At 60.7% G+C, this 16,929-nt stretch overlaps 1 protein-coding gene across 23 annotated transcripts in view; it reads left to right on the top strand.

Moving 5' to 3' along the window:
• Positions 1-16,087, top strand: part of Plec (plectin) — a 60,700-nt gene extending 44,613 nt beyond the window's left edge. For all 23 annotated transcript variants that reach the window (XM_029469907.1, XM_029469908.1, XM_029469910.1 and 20 more), the window contains 13 exons: positions 322-474; positions 573-727; positions 820-946; positions 1,050-1,233; positions 1,321-1,478; positions 1,602-1,780; positions 2,940-3,078; positions 3,166-3,522; positions 3,600-3,683; positions 3,874-3,978; positions 4,061-4,159; positions 5,160-8,540; positions 8,669-16,087. In XM_029469907.1, coding sequence (XP_029325767.1) covers positions 322-474; positions 573-727; positions 820-946; positions 1,050-1,233; positions 1,321-1,478; positions 1,602-1,780; positions 2,940-3,078; positions 3,166-3,522; positions 3,600-3,683; positions 3,874-3,978; positions 4,061-4,159; positions 5,160-8,540; positions 8,669-14,884 — 11,337 coding nt within the window. In that variant the 3' untranslated portion in view covers positions 14,885-16,087. The remainder of the gene's footprint in view (positions 1-321; positions 475-572; positions 728-819; positions 947-1,049; positions 1,234-1,320; positions 1,479-1,601; positions 1,781-2,939; positions 3,079-3,165; positions 3,523-3,599; positions 3,684-3,873; positions 3,979-4,060; positions 4,160-5,159; positions 8,541-8,668) is intronic.
• Positions 16,088-16,929: the final 842 nt, after the last annotated feature.

Below are 16,929 nucleotides of genomic sequence, written 5' to 3'. Positions count from 1 at the left end.
TAGGGGAGGGAGCAGGGGCAAGGTCATCGCAGGGGCTGGGGTGTAAGTAGGCCTAGCCCCTTCTTTAGAAGATGTGAGGAGTGGCCTAAGGTGGGATGGGGTACCTGGTCTTGGTTGGGAGGAGCGAGGTCAGTGGAATGAACTTGTGGAGGCCGGTCCCCTCGTACAACTGCACCTGCCTTTAAGTGCCCTTGCTCCTAGTATCAGAAACCTCTCTAGACAGGGCGCTCGCTGACTGGGTGGGGGCTGGCTACTTTCTGGGCCAGGTATCCCTGCACTGGGAGCTGGCTGGATTGACCCTGAGCCTCCCCTCCCCCACAGGATGAGAAGGAACAACTGAATGAGTACAAGGGGCACCTCTCAGGCCTGGCCAAGCGGGCCAAGGCTATTGTACAGTTGAAGCCACGCAACCCTGCCCACCCGGTGCGGGGCCACGTGCCCCTGATAGCCGTGTGTGACTACAAGCAGGTGGAGGTAAGGGCTGAGCCAGGCTGGGCCCAAGCCAGAAGGGCTGGGTGGACCAGGGCATAGGTCGGCCGACGGCGTCGTTCACTACTCGATGACTATCCCAGGTGACTGTGCACAAGGGTGACCAATGCCAGCTGGTGGGTCCTGCCCAGCCATCCCACTGGAAGGTGCTCAGTGGTTCCAGCAGCGAGGCTGCCGTGCCTTCTGTGTGCTTTCTTGTGCCACCGCCCAACCAGGAGGCCCAGGAAGCTGTCGCTAGGTGGGTAACCTGGGGGTTCACAGCTGGAGGGAGTTTGTGGAGAGAGAAGAGGGCTTTAGACAGACTCACTGAACGTGGTCCTTGTCTGCCAGACTGGAGGCGCAGCATCAGGCCCTGGTCACACTGTGGCACCAGCTGCACGTGGACATGAAGAGCCTTCTGGCGTGGCAGAGCCTCAGTCGGGACATACAGCTCATCCGGTCCTGGTCCCTAGTCACGGTAGGACTGCGCACTGGCCATGGGCCCTGGGAAGGATGGGAGACGGTGTCTTGAAGGCACCATCTGGCCTGGCCCCAGTCTCAATGACATGTGCCACCTCCAGTTCCGCACACTGAAGCCCGAGGAGCAGCGGCAAGCTCTGCGCAACCTGGAATTGCACTACCAGGCCTTCCTTCGAGACAGCCAGGACGCCGGTGGCTTTGGGCCTGAGGACCGGCTAGTGGCAGAGCGCGAGTATGGATCTTGCAGCCGCCACTACCAGCAGTTGCTACAAAGCCTGGAGCAGGGTATGGGGAGGGCAAAGCCCTGTGGGAGTGGCGGGTAGGCAGACTGTGTATGTAGGCCGCTTCCCATTAACCTGGTCACTTCCCCAGGCGAGCAGGAGGAGTCCCGCTGTCAGCGATGCATCTCAGAGCTCAAGGATATCCGGCTGCAGCTGGAGGCCTGTGAGACTCGGACTGTGCACCGTCTGCGGCTGCCGCTGGACAAGGACCCCGCACGGGAGTGCGCCCAGCGCATCGCTGAGCAACAGGCAGGTGTAGCCCTCACTCACTCACTCCTCATCCCTCCTACCCATCCCGACCAATCTTGCCTTCAGGGGAAGCTGGCTGTCAGGCTCTGCCGGTCACTGTGCCCCTACCTGGTCTCTCTACAGAAAGCGCAGGCTGAGGTGGAGGGGCTGGGCAAGGGAGTTGCCCGGCTGTCTGCTGAGGCTGAGAAAGTTCTAGCCTTGCCAGAGCCGTCACCTGCTGCACCCACTCTGCGCTCGGAGTTGGAACTGACCCTGGGCAAGCTGGAACAGGTCCGAAGCCTGTCTGCCATCTACCTAGAGAAGTGAGTGTCCCTCTGCACGTCCCAGAGTCCAGTGGCACTCCTCTAGTGAGGGTAGGGATTCCAGACATGTTCTGAGCAGAGGAAAGGTGACGGTGGGGGTGTAAAGTGGCATGGGGGGGGCTGTTGAATGGCTAGTGGACAGTGGGCTTGGACCCACATGACAGCATGTGGTGGTAAGAAATGCTCTGAGCCTGATGCATTTTGAAGATCATAGCTATAGGTCTTCCTGTTAGTGTGAAGTGAAGTGGGGGGTAAGGGACATTGGGGCTGCTTACCAAATGCCAGGACCGGAAGTCATAGACTTGGCACCACCCAGGAGCCTGCCCAGTGAAGAGGGAGGGAGGGGACGGTCAGAGCAGAGGTTCTTCCTGGTTGTGAGTGGAAGGGAGCATGGATGAGGGGGAGGGAGGAAGGGAGTAAGGGAGGGATGCTATGAGGTGTGGCCAGACCAGTGGCTTCAGCAGGAAGAACATCAGTGAGTTTGAGAGACAGACAGGCTTCTTGGTGAAGAGAAATGGAGACCTAAGAGGAGTGATGAATGCTGGAGTGTGCTTGAGACATTCGAGGACAAGGCAGCAAGACCCTCCCCAGACCTCCTGACCTCAGCCTCCGAGGGTCCTTCCGTGCTTGAGCTCCTTCAGCCTCCAGAGCCCAGTCCCTTGTGCCTGTCCTCCTGTACCTAGCCGCAGTTTCTGCGCATTTCGTTGTGTTTCTTTCAGTGTATTTGGATTCAGAGGCACAGTAGATACATTCAGAGGGCCTGACTTTCAGAAGCCTGGCTCCCACAGCATTGACCTCCAGCATTTATTGCTCTCTGTATCACATAGTGCATCCAGCCTTTATTAACAAATGCTAATACTGTGTAGGAGAGGAACGTGTTTGTCAGGCACATGGTCCCCTCGTTACTTCCTGTTTGCTCAGCCAGTCTTGAGCTGGAAGGTTGAGAACTACGCTGCAGGCGGTGTCACCTGCTCCAGGACTCTAGAGTCTGTAGCTCTTGCCTGGAGCATCCTCCCTCTGGGCCTTCCAGCTTAAGTGACCATCTGCTCTGGCCAGGAAGAGTTGGGCTGTGGGAGGCGGCACCTAGTGGCTCCAGCTTCTTCACTGGGGGTGTGTTATTTGAGCCCACATCCTCTGAGCTTTGCTCTCCCCTACCTAGACTCAAGACCATCAGCTTGGTGATTCGCAGTACCCAGGGGGCTGAGGAGGTGCTTAAAACCCATGAGGAGCAGCTGAAGGAGGCCCAGGCTGTGCCTGCCACTCTCCAAGAGCTTGAAGCCACCAAGGCCTCGCTAAAGGTACCTTTCAGGGGCTTGTGCTGCACTGGGGACAGGCTCAGTAGGAGGTCCGTGTTGAAATGACACCCACCCTGCCTTGCCCAACAGAAGCTGCGGGCCCAGGCCGAGGCACAGCAGCCAGTATTCAACACCCTAAGAGATGAGTTACGGGGGGCACAGGAGGTTGGTGAGCGGCTACAGCAGCGGCACGGTGAGCGGGACGTGGAAGTCGAGCGCTGGCGAGAACGTGTCACTCAGTTGCTGGAGCGCTGGCAGGCTGTTCTAGCCCAGACAGATGTGCGGCAGCGTGAGCTCGAGCAGCTGGGCCGCCAGCTTCGCTACTACCGTGAGAGCGCGGATCCGCTGAGCGCCTGGCTGCAGGATGCCAAGAGGCGGCAAGAGCAGATCCAGGCCGTGCCAATAGCCAACTGTCAGGCTGCGCGAGAACAGCTGCGCCAGGAGAAGGTAGGTCCAGGAGAGGCTTGGCCTGAGCGAGGGCGCAGCCTGTTAGCTCCATGCTAACTAACCCCTTTTTCCCTCAGGCCCTGCTGGAGGAGATTGAGCGTCATGGTGAGAAGGTTGAAGAGTGCCAGAAGTTTGCTAAGCAGTACATCAATGCAATCAAGGTGAGGTCTCCCAGCTGGCAGCTCTAAAACTCAAAACGGGGGCCACGCTGGCCGGTTGAGCAGGCATTGGACTCTTGTGTGACTGTCCCAAGCCTGGACTGTCCCAAAGAAGGCCTGTGAGGCAGCCTGGGGGTCGGGCCCAGGCAACCAGAGTCTAGAGCAGGTAGCTGACCACAGTGTGTGTCTATAGGACTATGAGCTCCAGCTGATCACCTACAAGGCTCAGCTTGAACCCGTGGCCTCCCCTGCCAAGAAGCCCAAGGTTCAGTCTGGATCGGAGAGCGTCATCCAGGAGGTAGGCTGGAGGTGGGCCACGCCTCTGCCGAGCGACCTCACAGGGGCTTGTGGGCGCTGGTTGACTTACTTCTTCCCCCCAGTACGTGGATTTGCGCACGCGCTACAGCGAGCTGACCACGCTCACGAGCCAGTATATCAAGTTCATCAGTGAGACCCTGCGCCGCATGGAAGAGGAGGAGGTAGCCTGGGGCCGTGTGGCTGGGGGCAGGGTTGAGGGATGGGGGTTGGAGGTTGGGGTTGGGGGCCCTCTCTCTTGATCTCAAATGCAGCCCATAGCAACCTGTCTTGATTCCACTCGATAACAGTTCATTCCCTGCCCCGTGCCTGGTGCTGTCCAGTGCCTTACACCAGCATGGCTGCCCAGGTTGCCCGCCCTTGTGGCCTTCCTTGACCTGGCACGGCTCTGCTCTCCGCCCAGTGGCTCGTGCGCCCTTTCTCATTGGCGAGTGCTCCTACGTGCATCCTTCTGGCTCTGATGTTTGCTCTTCTTGGGGATTCTGTGTTGGTGTCAATGGGTCGCTTGTCCTAGGAAGAGTTGGTGTATGACGTTCTAGGGTTTGGAGAGGGATATTTCAGAGTAACTTGGCCAGGCGTGGTGTCATCTGTCTAGTTCCCTACCTCCCAGGTGGCCTTGGTGGCTGGCCTACAGCACTCCCTCCTCTTTGCACCTGTCTGCCAGCTTGAGAGGCCTTCTGAGTTGGTTCTGGTCTGCACGGCTGTTCCTACTTTGGCTGCCTCCACCCCACTGGGCTTTGGGAATGGCCCTCCCTCCCCATGAGGGGAGAAGGTTCTTGTGGGATAGAGGCCTGCTAGGGTGGTAGAATTCGGGCAGGACTGTGGTGGGTGTGGCTTGGCGGCCCCGCGAGCCTCCTGCTTTGCTCTTTCTCTCTCTCCCTGTCCCGTCTGTCTCCGTCGTCTCTCTGCGGGAAGAGGGGAGGACGCCTGGGCCTCCTTCCCCAGGCTGGTGAGCATGGTGGGGCTGCTATGCTCGCTGCTCGAGTGTCCTGGGCGGGTGCACGCTGTCTCTTTGGCTGGGTTGGAATCTCTGTCCTCCCTGCTCCCCCAAATCTCATTGTCCAAGTGAATTGTGGTGGTACCTTCCGTGTCATGTGAGCACCAGACACGCTCCCCAGGCTCACACTGACTCTGGTTCTCTCCCCCTCTCTGCTGCCGCCATAGCGGCTGGCTGAGCAACAGCGGGCAGAGGAGCGGGAGCGACTGGCCGAGGTGGAGGCTGCGCTGGAGAAGCAGCGGCAGCTAGCTGAGGCACACGCCCAGGCTAAAGCCCAGGCAGAGCTGGAAGCACAAGAACTGCAGCGGCGCATGCAGGAGGAGGTGACGCGGCGCGAGGAGGCGGCGGTGGACGCACAGCAGCAGAAGCGCAGCATCCAAGAGGAGCTGCAGCACCTGAGGCAGAGCTCAGAGGCAGAGATCCAGGCCAAGGCCCAGCAGGTGGAGGCTGCAGAACGCAGCCGGATGCGCATTGAGGAAGAGATCCGTGTAGTACGTCTGCAGCTGGAGACAACTGAGCGGCAGCGTGGAGGGGCGGAGGGTGAGCTGCAGGCTCTGCGCGCTCGGGCTGAGGAGGCAGAAGCGCAGAAACGGCAGGCTCAGGAGGAAGCTGAACGCTTGCGAAGGCAGGTGCAGGATGAGAGCCAGCGCAAACGGCAGGCAGAGGCAGAGCTGGCCCTGCGTGTGAAGGCTGAAGCTGAGGCAGCGCGAGAGAAGCAGAGGGCCCTGCAGGCCCTGGATGAGCTGAGACTGCAGGCCGAGGAGGCTGAGCGGCGGCTGCGCCAAGCCGAGGCAGAGCGGGCACGCCAAGTGCAGGTGGCCCTGGAGACAGCACAGCGCAGTGCGGAAGTGGAGCTGCAGAGCAAGCGGGCATCCTTTGCAGAGAAGACCGCACAATTGGAGCGCACTCTGCAGGAGGAGCATGTGACAGTGACCCAGCTGCGGGAGGAGGCTGAGCGACGGGCACAGCAGCAAGCTGAGGCTGAGCGAGCCCGGGAGGAAGCTGAGCGGGAGCTGGAGCGCTGGCAGCTGAAGGCCAATGAAGCGCTGCGGCTGCGCCTACAGGCAGAAGAGGTGGCACAGCAGAAGAGCCTGGCACAGGCCGATGCCGAGAAGCAGAAGGAAGAGGCCGAGCGGGAAGCGCGGCGGCGGGGCAAGGCGGAGGAGCAGGCTGTGCGACAGCGGGAGCTGGCAGAGCAGGAGCTGGAGAAGCAGCGGCAGCTGGCGGAGGGCACCGCACAGCAGCGCCTGGCTGCGGAGCAGGAGCTGATCCGCCTGCGGGCCGAGACAGAGCAAGGTGAGCAGCAGCGGCAGCTGCTGGAGGAAGAGCTGGCCCGGCTACAGCACGAGGCCACCGCAGCCACGCAGAAGCGCCAGGAGCTGGAGGCTGAACTGGCCAAGGTCCGGGCAGAGATGGAGGTACTGCTGGCCAGCAAGGCGCGAGCCGAGGAAGAGTCTCGCTCTACCAGCGAAAAGTCTAAGCAGAGGCTAGAGGCTGAGGCGGGCCGCTTTCGGGAACTGGCAGAGGAGGCTGCCCGGCTACGTGCTCTGGCCGAGGAGGCCAAGAGGCAGAGGCAGTTGGCAGAGGAGGATGCCGCCCGCCAGCGGGCCGAGGCAGAGCGGGTGCTTACTGAGAAGCTGGCTGCCATCAGTGAGGCCACAAGGCTCAAGACCGAGGCAGAGATTGCACTCAAAGAGAAGGAGGCTGAGAATGAGCGCCTGAGGCGCCTGGCAGAAGACGAGGCCTTCCAGCGGCGGCGTCTGGAGGAGCAGGCGGCACTGCACAAGGCTGATATCGAGGAGCGCCTGGCCCAGCTGCGCAAGGCATCAGAGAGCGAGCTGGAGCGGCAGAAGGGCTTGGTGGAGGACACCCTGCGACAGCGGCGGCAGGTGGAGGAGGAGATCATGGCATTGAAGGCAAGCTTTGAGAAAGCCGCTGCAGGCAAGGCAGAGCTGGAGCTGGAGCTCGGGCGCATTCGCAGCAACGCGGAGGACACAATGCGCAGCAAGGAGCAGGCGGAACTGGAGGCGGCCCGGCAGCGGCAGTTGGCAGCAGAGGAGGAGCAGAGGCGCCGGGAGGCCGAGGAGCGCGTGCAGAGGAGCCTGGCAGCGGAGGAGGAAGCCGCTCGGCAGCGCAAGGTGGCACTGGAGGAGGTTGAGCGTCTCAAGGCCAAGGTTGAAGAAGCACGGCGCCTGCGAGAGCGGGCCGAGCAGGAGTCGGCCAGGCAGCTGCAGCTGGCCCAGGAGGCCGCCCAGAAACGGCTGCAGGCGGAGGAGAAGGCGCACGCCTTTGTGGTGCAGCAGCGAGAGGAGGAGCTGCAGCAGACGCTTCAGCAAGAGCAGAACATGCTGGATCGGCTGCGGAGCGAGGCAGAGGCAGCTAGGCGAGCTGCCGAGGAGGCGGAGGAGGCCCGGGAGCAGGCGGAGCGTGAGGCAGCACAGTCTCGGAAACAAGTGGAAGAGGCTGAGCGGCTGAAACAGTCAGCAGAGGAGCAGGCTCAGGCCCAGGCTCAGGCCCAGGCGGCCGCAGAGAAACTGCGCAAGGAAGCGGAGCAGGAGGCAGCGCGTCGGGCCCAGGCAGAGCAGGCAGCGCTGAAACAGAAGCAGGCAGCCGATGCGGAGATGGAGAAGCATAAAAAGTTTGCAGAGCAGACACTCCGGCAGAAGGCCCAGGTAGAGCAGGAGCTGACCACACTGAGGCTGCAGCTAGAGGAGACTGACCACCAGAAGAGCATCCTGGATGAGGAGCTGCAGAGACTAAAGGCCGAGGTAACAGAAGCAGCCCGGCAGCGCAGCCAGGTAGAGGAGGAGCTCTTCTCTGTCCGTGTGCAGATGGAGGAGCTGGGCAAGCTCAAGGCTCGCATTGAAGCTGAAAACCGGGCCCTCATCCTTCGTGACAAGGACAACACACAGCGCTTCCTGGAGGAGGAGGCCGAGAAGATGAAACAGGTGGCCGAGGAAGCGGCACGGTTGAGCGTGGCCGCCCAGGAGGCAGCACGGCTGAGGCAGCTAGCGGAGGAGGACCTGGCGCAGCAGCGGGCCCTGGCAGAGAAGATGCTGAAGGAGAAGATGCAGGCGGTGCAGGAAGCCACGAGGCTCAAGGCTGAGGCTGAGCTGCTGCAGCAGCAGAAGGAGCTTGCCCAGGAGCAGGCCCGGCGGCTGCAGGAGGACAAGGAGCAAATGGCTCAGCAGTTGGTAGAGGAGACACAGGGTTTCCAGAGGACTCTGGAGGCCGAGCGGCAGCGGCAGCTGGAGATGAGCGCGGAGGCCGAGCGCCTCAAGCTGCGCATGGCTGAGATGAGCCGGGCTCAGGCCCGCGCGGAGGAGGACGCCCAGCGCTTCCGGAAGCAGGCTGAAGAGATCGGCGAGAAGCTGCACCGCACTGAACTTGCGACACAGGAGAAGGTGACGTTGGTGCAGACGCTGGAGATCCAGCGACAGCAGAGTGACCACGATGCTGAGCGTCTGAGGGAGGCCATTGCGGAGCTGGAGCGTGAGAAGGAGAAGCTCAAGCAGGAGGCGAAGTTACTGCAGCTCAAGTCGGAGGAGGTACCGCCCTCCCTCCTCACAGGCAGAAGGGTGGCCTGGGGGGCGGGGAGGGGCTAGGCTATCCCCCGGGGCAGTGGGGAGTCACCCTGGTCTCCCCGAGAGCTGACCCCCTTTCCCATCCCTAACAGATGCAGACTGTGCAGCAGGAGCAGATACTGCAGGAGACCCAGGCCCTGCAGAAGAGCTTCCTCTCTGAGAAGGACAGCCTGCTGCAGCGGGAGCGCTTCATCGAGCAGGAGAAGGCCAAGCTGGAGCAGCTCTTCCAGGATGAGGTGGCTAAAGCAAAGCAGCTGCGTGAGGAGCAGCAGCGGCAGCAGCGGCAGATGGAACAGGAAAAGCAGGAGCTGATGGCCAGCATGGAGGAGGCCAGGAGGCGGCAGCGCGAGGCTGAGGAGGGCGTGAGGCGCAAGCAAGAGGAACTGCAGCATCTGGAGCAGCAGCGGCAGCAGCAGGAGAAGCTCCTGGCAGAGGAAAACCAGCGGCTGCGAGAGCGGCTGCAGCGCCTGGAGGAAGAGCACCGCGCTGCCTTGGCGCACTCCGAGATCGCCACCACCCAGGCCGCTGCCACAAAGGCACTGCCCAACGGCCGGGATGCACCCGATGGCCCGTCCGTGGAGGCTGAACCCGAGTACACCTTTGAGGGACTACGTCAGAAGGTGCCGGCCCAGCAGCTACAGGAAGCAGGCATCCTGAGCCAGGAGGAACTGCAGCGTTTGGCACAGGGTCACACCACGGTGGCTGAGCTCACACAGCGGGAAGATGTGTACCGGTACCTGAAGGGCCGCAGCAGCATTGCAGGACTGCTGCTGAAGCCCACCAATGAGAAACTGAGTGTCTACACAGCCCTACAGCGGCAGCTGCTCAGCCCCGGAACAGCTCTGATCTTGCTGGAGGCCCAGGCAGCCTCAGGCTTCCTGCTGGATCCTGTGCGGAATCGGCGGCTAACAGTCAATGAGGCTGTGAAGGAGGGTGTCGTGGGTCCTGAGCTGCACCACAAACTGCTGTCAGCTGAGCGTGCCGTCACTGGCTACAAGGACCCCTATACAGGGGAACAGATCTCGCTCTTCCAGGCCATGAAGAAGGACCTTATTGTCAGAGACCATGGTGTCCGCCTGCTGGAGGCCCAGATCGCCACGGGTGGCATCATCGACCCTGTGCACAGTCACCGTGTGCCTGTGGACGTGGCCTACAGACGTGGCTACTTCGATGAAGAGATGAACCGCATCTTGTCTGACCCAAGCGATGACACCAAGGGCTTCTTCGACCCCAACACCCACGAGAACCTCACTTACCTGCAGCTGCTGGAACGCTGTGTGGAGGACCCTGAGACCGGCCTGCGCCTCCTGCCACTCACAGATAAGGCTGCCAAGGGTGGCGAGCTGGTGTACACCGATACGGAGGCCCGTGACGTCTTCGAAAAAGCCACCGTGTCTGCACCGTTTGGCAAGTTCCAGGGCAAGACCGTGACCATCTGGGAGATCATCAATTCGGAGTACTTCACGGCGGAACAGCGACGGGACCTGCTGCGGCAGTTCCGCACGGGCCGCATCACGGTGGAGAAGATCATCAAGATTGTCATCACAGTGGTGGAGGAACACGAGCGGAAGGGCCAGCTCTGCTTTGAGGGCCTCCGTGCCCTCGTGCCCGCCGCAGAGCTGCTGGACAGTGGGGTCATCAGCCACGAACTCTACCAGCAGCTGCAGCGGGGTGAGCGTTCTGTGCGGGAAGTGGCCGAGGCAGACAGCGTGAGGCAGGCCCTGCGGGGTACCAATGTCATCGCCGGTGTGTGGCTGGAAGAAGCAGGGCAGAAACTGAGCATCTATGAGGCCCTGAAGAAAGACTTGCTGCAGCCAGAGGTGGCTGTGGCCTTGCTGGAGGCCCAGGCTGGCACTGGGCATATCATCGACCCTGCCACCAGCGCCAGGCTGACTGTGGATGAGGCGGTGCGCGCTGGCCTGGTGGGGCCTGAGCTGCACGAGAAGCTGCTGTCAGCTGAGAAGGCCGTGACAGGCTACAGGGATCCCTACTCAGGACAGAGTGTCTCACTGTTCCAGGCCCTGAAGAAGGGTCTCATTCCCCGAGAACAGGGCCTGCGCCTGCTGGATGCCCAATTATCCACTGGTGGCATTGTAGACCCCAGCAAAAGCCACCGTGTGCCCCTGGATGTTGCCTATGCCCGGGGCTACCTGGACAAAGAGACTAACAGGGCCCTGACATCACCCAGAGATGATGCCAGAGTCTACCATGACCCCAGCACCCAGGAGCCAGTCACCTACAGCCAGCTCCAACAGCGGTGCCGGTCTGACCAGCTGACCGGGTTGAGCCTACTGCCACTCTCAGAGAAGGCTGTCCGGGCCCGGCAGGAGGAGGTCTACTCTGAGCTCCAGGCCCGGGAGACACTGGAGCAGGCCAAGGTTGAGGTTCCTGTGGGCAGCTTTAAGGGCAGGGCGATGACCGTGTGGGAGCTCATCAGCTCTGAATACTTTACCGAGGAGCAGCGGCAGGAGTTGCTGCGGCAGTTCCGCACAGGCAAGGTCACCGTGGAGAAGGTCATCAAGATTGTCATCACCATCGTGGAGGAGGTGGAGACTCGGCGGCAGGAGAGACTGTCCTTTAGTGGCCTCCGTGCCCCTGTGCCGGCCAGTGAGCTCCTGGACGCCAAGATCCTCAGCAGAGCTCAGTTTGACCAGCTCAAGGATGGCAAGACATCAGTCAAAGAGCTGTCTGAGGTGGGCTCCGTGCGGACTCTGCTGCAGGGCAGCGGCTGCCTGGCCGGCATCTATCTGGAGGACTCGAAGGAGAAAGTAACCATCTATGAGGCCATGCGCCGGGGCCTCCTCAGACCCAGCACAGCCACGCTCCTGCTGGAGGCCCAGGCAGCCACTGGTTTCCTGGTGGACCCTGTGCGGAACCAACGTCTTTACGTCCATGAGGCTGTCAAGGCGGGCGTAGTGGGCCCTGAACTCCATGAGAAGCTGCTGTCCGCTGAGAAGGCCGTCACTGGCTACAAGGATCCCTACTCGGGCAACACCATCTCGCTGTTCCAGGCCATGAAAAAGGGCCTGGTCCTCAGGGACCATGCCATCCGCCTGCTGGAGGCCCAGGTCGCCACAGGTGGCATCATCGACCCGGTGCACAGCCACCGCCTGCCTGTGGACGTGGCCTACCAGCGTGGCTACTTCGATGAGGAGATGAACCGTGTGCTGGCAGATCCAAGCGATGACACTAAGGGCTTCTTCGACCCCAACACCCACGAGAACCTCACCTACCTGCAGCTGCTGGAGCGCTGTGTGGAGGACCCCGAGACCGGCCTGCGCCTCCTGCCACTCAAAGGGGCAGAGAAGACCGAGGTGGTAGAAACCACACAGGTGTATACTGAGGAGGAGACTCGGAGGGCGTTCGAGGAGACGCAGATTGACATCCCGGGTGGTGGCAGCCACGGTGGCTCCTCCATGTCTCTGTGGGAGGTGATGCAGTCCAACATGATCCCGGAGGATCAGCGTGCCCGGCTCATGGCTGACTTTCAGGCTGGGAGGGTAACCAAGGAGCGCATGATCATCATTATCATCGAAATCATCGAGAAGACCGAGATCATCCGCCAGCAGAACATGGCCTCCTATGACTACGTACGCCGCCGCCTCACCGCCGAAGACCTGTACGAGGCCCGGATCATCTCCCTTGAGACCTACAACCTCTTCCGGGAAGGCACCAAGAACCTCCGTGAGGTGCTGGAGATGGAATCTGCCTGGCGCTACCTTTACGGCACAGGCGCAGTGGCCGGTGTCTACCTGCCTGGCTCCAGGCAGACGCTAACCATCTACCAGGCCCTTAAGAAGGGGTTGCTGAGTGCCGAGGTGGCCCGCTTATTGCTGGAAGCACAGGCAGCCACGGGCTTCCTGCTGGACCCAGTGAAGGGGGAGCGGCTGACCGTGGATGAGGCTGTGCGGAGGGGCCTGGTAGGCCCCGAGCTGCATGACCGCCTCCTCTCCGCCGAGCGAGCTGTAACTGGTTACCGAGACCCCTACACCGAACAGACCATCTCACTCTTCCAGGCCATGAAGAAGGAGCTGATCCCTGCTGAGGAGGCGCTGAGGCTGCTGGATGCGCAGCTAGCCACAGGAGGCATTGTGGACCCCCGCCTGGGTTTCCACCTCCCTCTGGAGGTGGCTTACCAACGCGGCTACCTCAATAAGGACACGCACGACCAGTTGTCAGAGCCCAGCGAGGTGCGCAGCTACGTGGACCCCTCCACGGATGAGCGGCTCAGCTACACACAGCTGCTCAAGCGTTGCCGCCGTGATGACCCCAGCGGCCAGATGCTGCTGCCACTCTCTGATGCCCGCAAGCTGACCTTCCGTGGTCTCCGCAAGCAGATCACTGTGGAGGAGCTGGTACGCTCTCAAGTCATGGACGAGGCCACAGCGCTACAGCTGCAAGAAGGCCTGACCTCCATCGAGGAGGTCACTAAGAACCTGCAGAAGTTCCTCGAGGGTACCAGCTGCATTGCCGGAGTCTTTGTTGATGCCACCAAGGAACGGCTCTCGGTGTACCAGGCTATGAAGAAGGGCATCATCCGCCCCGGGACAGCCTTCGAGCTCCTGGAAGCACAGGCAGCCACCGGCTATGTCATTGACCCCATCAAGGGACTCAAGCTGACGGTAGAAGAGGCTGTTCGTATGGGTATTGTGGGCCCCGAGTTCAAGGACAAGCTGCTGTCAGCTGAGCGTGCCGTTACTGGCTACAAGGACCCCTACTCTGGGAAACTCATCTCCCTCTTCCAGGCCATGAAGAAGGGCCTGATCCTGAAGGACCATGGCATCCGTCTGCTGGAGGCTCAGATCGCCACTGGGGGCATCATTGACCCCGAGGAGAGCCACCGTCTGCCTGTGGAAGTGGCCTATAAGCGCGGCCTCTTTGATGAGGAGATGAACGAGATCTTGACTGATCCCTCAGATGACACCAAGGGTTTCTTTGACCCCAACACAGAGGAGAACCTCACTTACCTGCAGCTGATGGAGCGCTGCATCACTGACCCCCAGACGGGCCTGTGTCTCCTGCCCCTGAAGGAGAAGAAGCGGGAGCGGAAGACATCCTCCAAGTCCTCTGTGCGCAAGCGCCGCGTGGTGATTGTGGACCCTGAGACGGGCAAGGAGATGTCCGTGTACGAGGCCTACCGCAAGGGCCTCATTGACCACCAGACGTACCTGGAGTTGTCGGAGCAGGAATGTGAGTGGGAAGAGATCACCATCTCCTCCTCAGACGGCGTCGTCAAGTCTATGATCATCGACCGCCGCTCTGGCCGCCAGTATGACATCGACGACGCCATCACCAAGAACCTCATTGACCGCTCAGCACTGGACCAGTACCGCGCTGGTACACTTTCGATCACCGAGTTTGCTGACATGCTCTCAGGCAATGCCGGCGGCTTCCGCTCCCGCTCCTCCTCTGTGGGCTCATCTTCCTCCTACCCCATCAGTTCTGCTGGCCCCAGGACCCAGCTAGCCTCCTGGTCTGATCCTACTGAGGAGACTGGCCCCGTGGCTGGCATCCTGGACACAGAGACTCTGGAGAAGGTGTCTATCACTGAGGCCATGCACCGCAACCTGGTAGACAACATCACCGGCCAGCGGCTGCTGGAGGCCCAAGCCTGCACCGGGGGCATCATTGACCCCAGCACTGGTGAGCGCTTCCCGGTCACTGAGGCTGTCAACAAGGGCCTGGTGGACAAGATCATGGTAGACCGTATCAATCTGGCCCAGAAGGCCTTCTGTGGGTTTGAGGACCCACGCACCAAGACCAAGATGTCAGCTGCCCAGGCCCTGAAGAAGGGCTGGCTGTACTATGAGGCAGGCCAGCGTTTCCTGGAGGTGCAGTACCTGACAGGTGGTCTGATCGAGCCTGACACACCCGGCCGTGTGTCTCTCGATGAAGCCCTGCAACGCGGTACTGTGGATGCCCGCACAGCCCAGAAGCTGCGTGATGTCAGTGCTTACTCCAAGTACCTCACGTGCCCCAAGACCAAGCTCAAGATCTCCTACAAGGATGCTCTGGACCGTAGCATGGTGGAGGAGGGTACGGGGCTAAGGCTGCTGGAGGCTGCGGCACAGTCCAGCAAGGGTTACTACAGCCCGTACAGCGTCAGTGGCTCTGGCTCGACCGCCGGCTCACGCACTGGTTCACGCACCGGCTCCAGGGCCGGCTCCCGCCGTGGCAGCTTTGATGCCACTGGCTCTGGCTTCTCCATGACCTTTTCTTCTTCCTCCTACTCTTCCTCAGGCTATGGCCGCCGCTACGCCTCAGGGCCTTCAGCCTCTCTTGGGGGCCCTGAGTCTGCAGTGGCCTGATCCCCTCAGCCTGCATCCTGCCTTCCCGCTCTGCATGTGGCCGGGCTCCCTGTGGAGGCGCTGGGGTCTTCTTCTTTTTTTTTTTTTTTTTTTTTTTAACATTTAAAGGTGTCTTCCTCCCAAGCGGTGCCTAAAATCTAACCAAAAAGACCAGACTAACACATTAATATATATATGCGATGTCCAGACAGCCTGTGTCTTGGGGAACAGGGCTGGCCCAGGCCCAGTGACCACTTCAATCTCCTGGGTTCTCCCTAAATCCTTTCTACCTGCCACTCACCACAGCCAGGTGCCTTGGAGAATCCAGAGCTGGGCATTCAGCCTACACCACTCCTGTCTCTCCTGGGAGGATTCTATCTGGGAAAGGCCCCCAGACCTCTAAGCCAACCCCACTGGATGTCTACCTGCTGGTCCTAGCTGCTGAGGGGAACTGGGAACAGACAGTCCTGTGAGCCGACAGCTCTTGGGGCCTCTGTCCTGAGCCAGCTGATTCTCCCCAGTCTATCTCTGAATGTCCTGTATGTATATTCAGTGGGTTTTGCTGGCCAAGGGAAGATCCCAGGCCAACCATCTCTTCCAGCCTACCCAGAGAAGCCCCTTCCCCATGGGAAGATAAGGCCTGTGTCCTGGCCCCAGCCTCCCGCCTGGCTCCTGCAGCTGCCATTGGAGCTATGCTTTGTAGCTCAACACCCCATACTTATTCCCCTGAGACCTGAGCCCCTGCTTCAGCCTTCCAGCCTCAGCTCCTCTTGTAAGTGCCTTCTGTGTCCTTGTACCCAGGCCCTAAAGACCCAGACCCAGGGTAGGAGATGGACATTCTGGCTGGGTGGGGCTGGAGGGTTCTGCAGATCTGAGACTTCTCCTGCTCCAGAGGCCCAGGGACTCTTCAAGCCTGTGGAACCCCTCTCTGGGTGCTGCTGCCCACCTCACTCCCAGGGAGCCCTGGCCCCTCCATGGCCCAGAGACACTGGCTGGCCCATCTGTGCTAACAGAAGCACTTGGCCAGTGACACTCTCCCTTCCTTCCTGTCCAGCCAGTCCCGGGCCTTGGTGGCTCCTCCCCTGCCTCCACCCTCTGAGTGAGCTTTGCATGTTCCACTAACCTTGAGCTGGTGGCAGGTGGGGATGCCAGGCAGAACACTAACCTGACCATGGGCGGGGCCCTGCGGTGTCCGCCCCTCAGTAAAAGCAATTCCAACCTTCACCTGGGTCTTGCCTTGTGCTTTGTTCCTAGATGATCTGTGTGTCAGTGAGAGGGTAGAAGCTGTGGTTCCCGGCTCCGGACCCTGGCTCACCAGATGGGTACTGGCCAGAGTAGATACATGAGGCCTTGCGAAGATGTTACGCCAAGGCTGGGCAGCACAACCAGGAAAACCCAAGGGTTGGCTAGAGAGCTACCAGGCAGAGAAGGCAGAGTGGAGAAGGGAGCAGGCTGCACTGAGGTGGGCCTGCTGTGCCCAGCCTCTTATCTGGGTGATGGATGACCTGTCACTTGGCACATCCCTATGACAGCCACGGGGTTGGGACTTCTCTGAAGTGAGTGCCCACACACTCCCTGGGGGTTGGGGGAGGGGAGGGTGGGTTGATTCCTATTGGTTAAGGGCAGCTATTTTAGGAAGGTGGCTTTAGTACTGGCTGCTGCTGGGGACCAGCACCACCCACCTCCAGTGTGGTCTGTCTTACATCTCAGGCCCGCTTTCTTTTCAAGTGAAGGTCAGTAGGTCCTGGACTTAAGCTGTGTGGACTTTCAGTGGCTGCAGATTTTCAAAAGACCCGTGAGACATGCAACCTGCTATAACCCCTGGCTCTGAGCACATCACCACTGACGTGCTCCTTTGCCTGTGGGGTACAGACCTCGATCCGCCTACGAAGTGGGGCTCTTCTCTCCCCACTTCGGATGAATGACTAGGGCCACCCTTGCCAGGTGTCAGCAGCCTTACCTGCTGGGTTGACTAGAATGCATTTCTCAGCATATACTCCCTTGGCAAGAATGGCCTGCCTAGCACAGCAGTCCACATTTAAGGAAGCCCCTTAGGTACTTGCCAC

The sequence above is a fragment of the Mus caroli genome, chromosome 15 (assembly GCF_900094665.2).
Source record: "Mus caroli chromosome 15, CAROLI_EIJ_v1.1, whole genome shotgun sequence".
Taxonomy (NCBI): Eukaryota; Metazoa; Chordata; class Mammalia; order Rodentia; family Muridae; genus Mus; species Mus caroli.
This window is presented reverse-complemented; position numbering and strand designations above follow the sequence as displayed.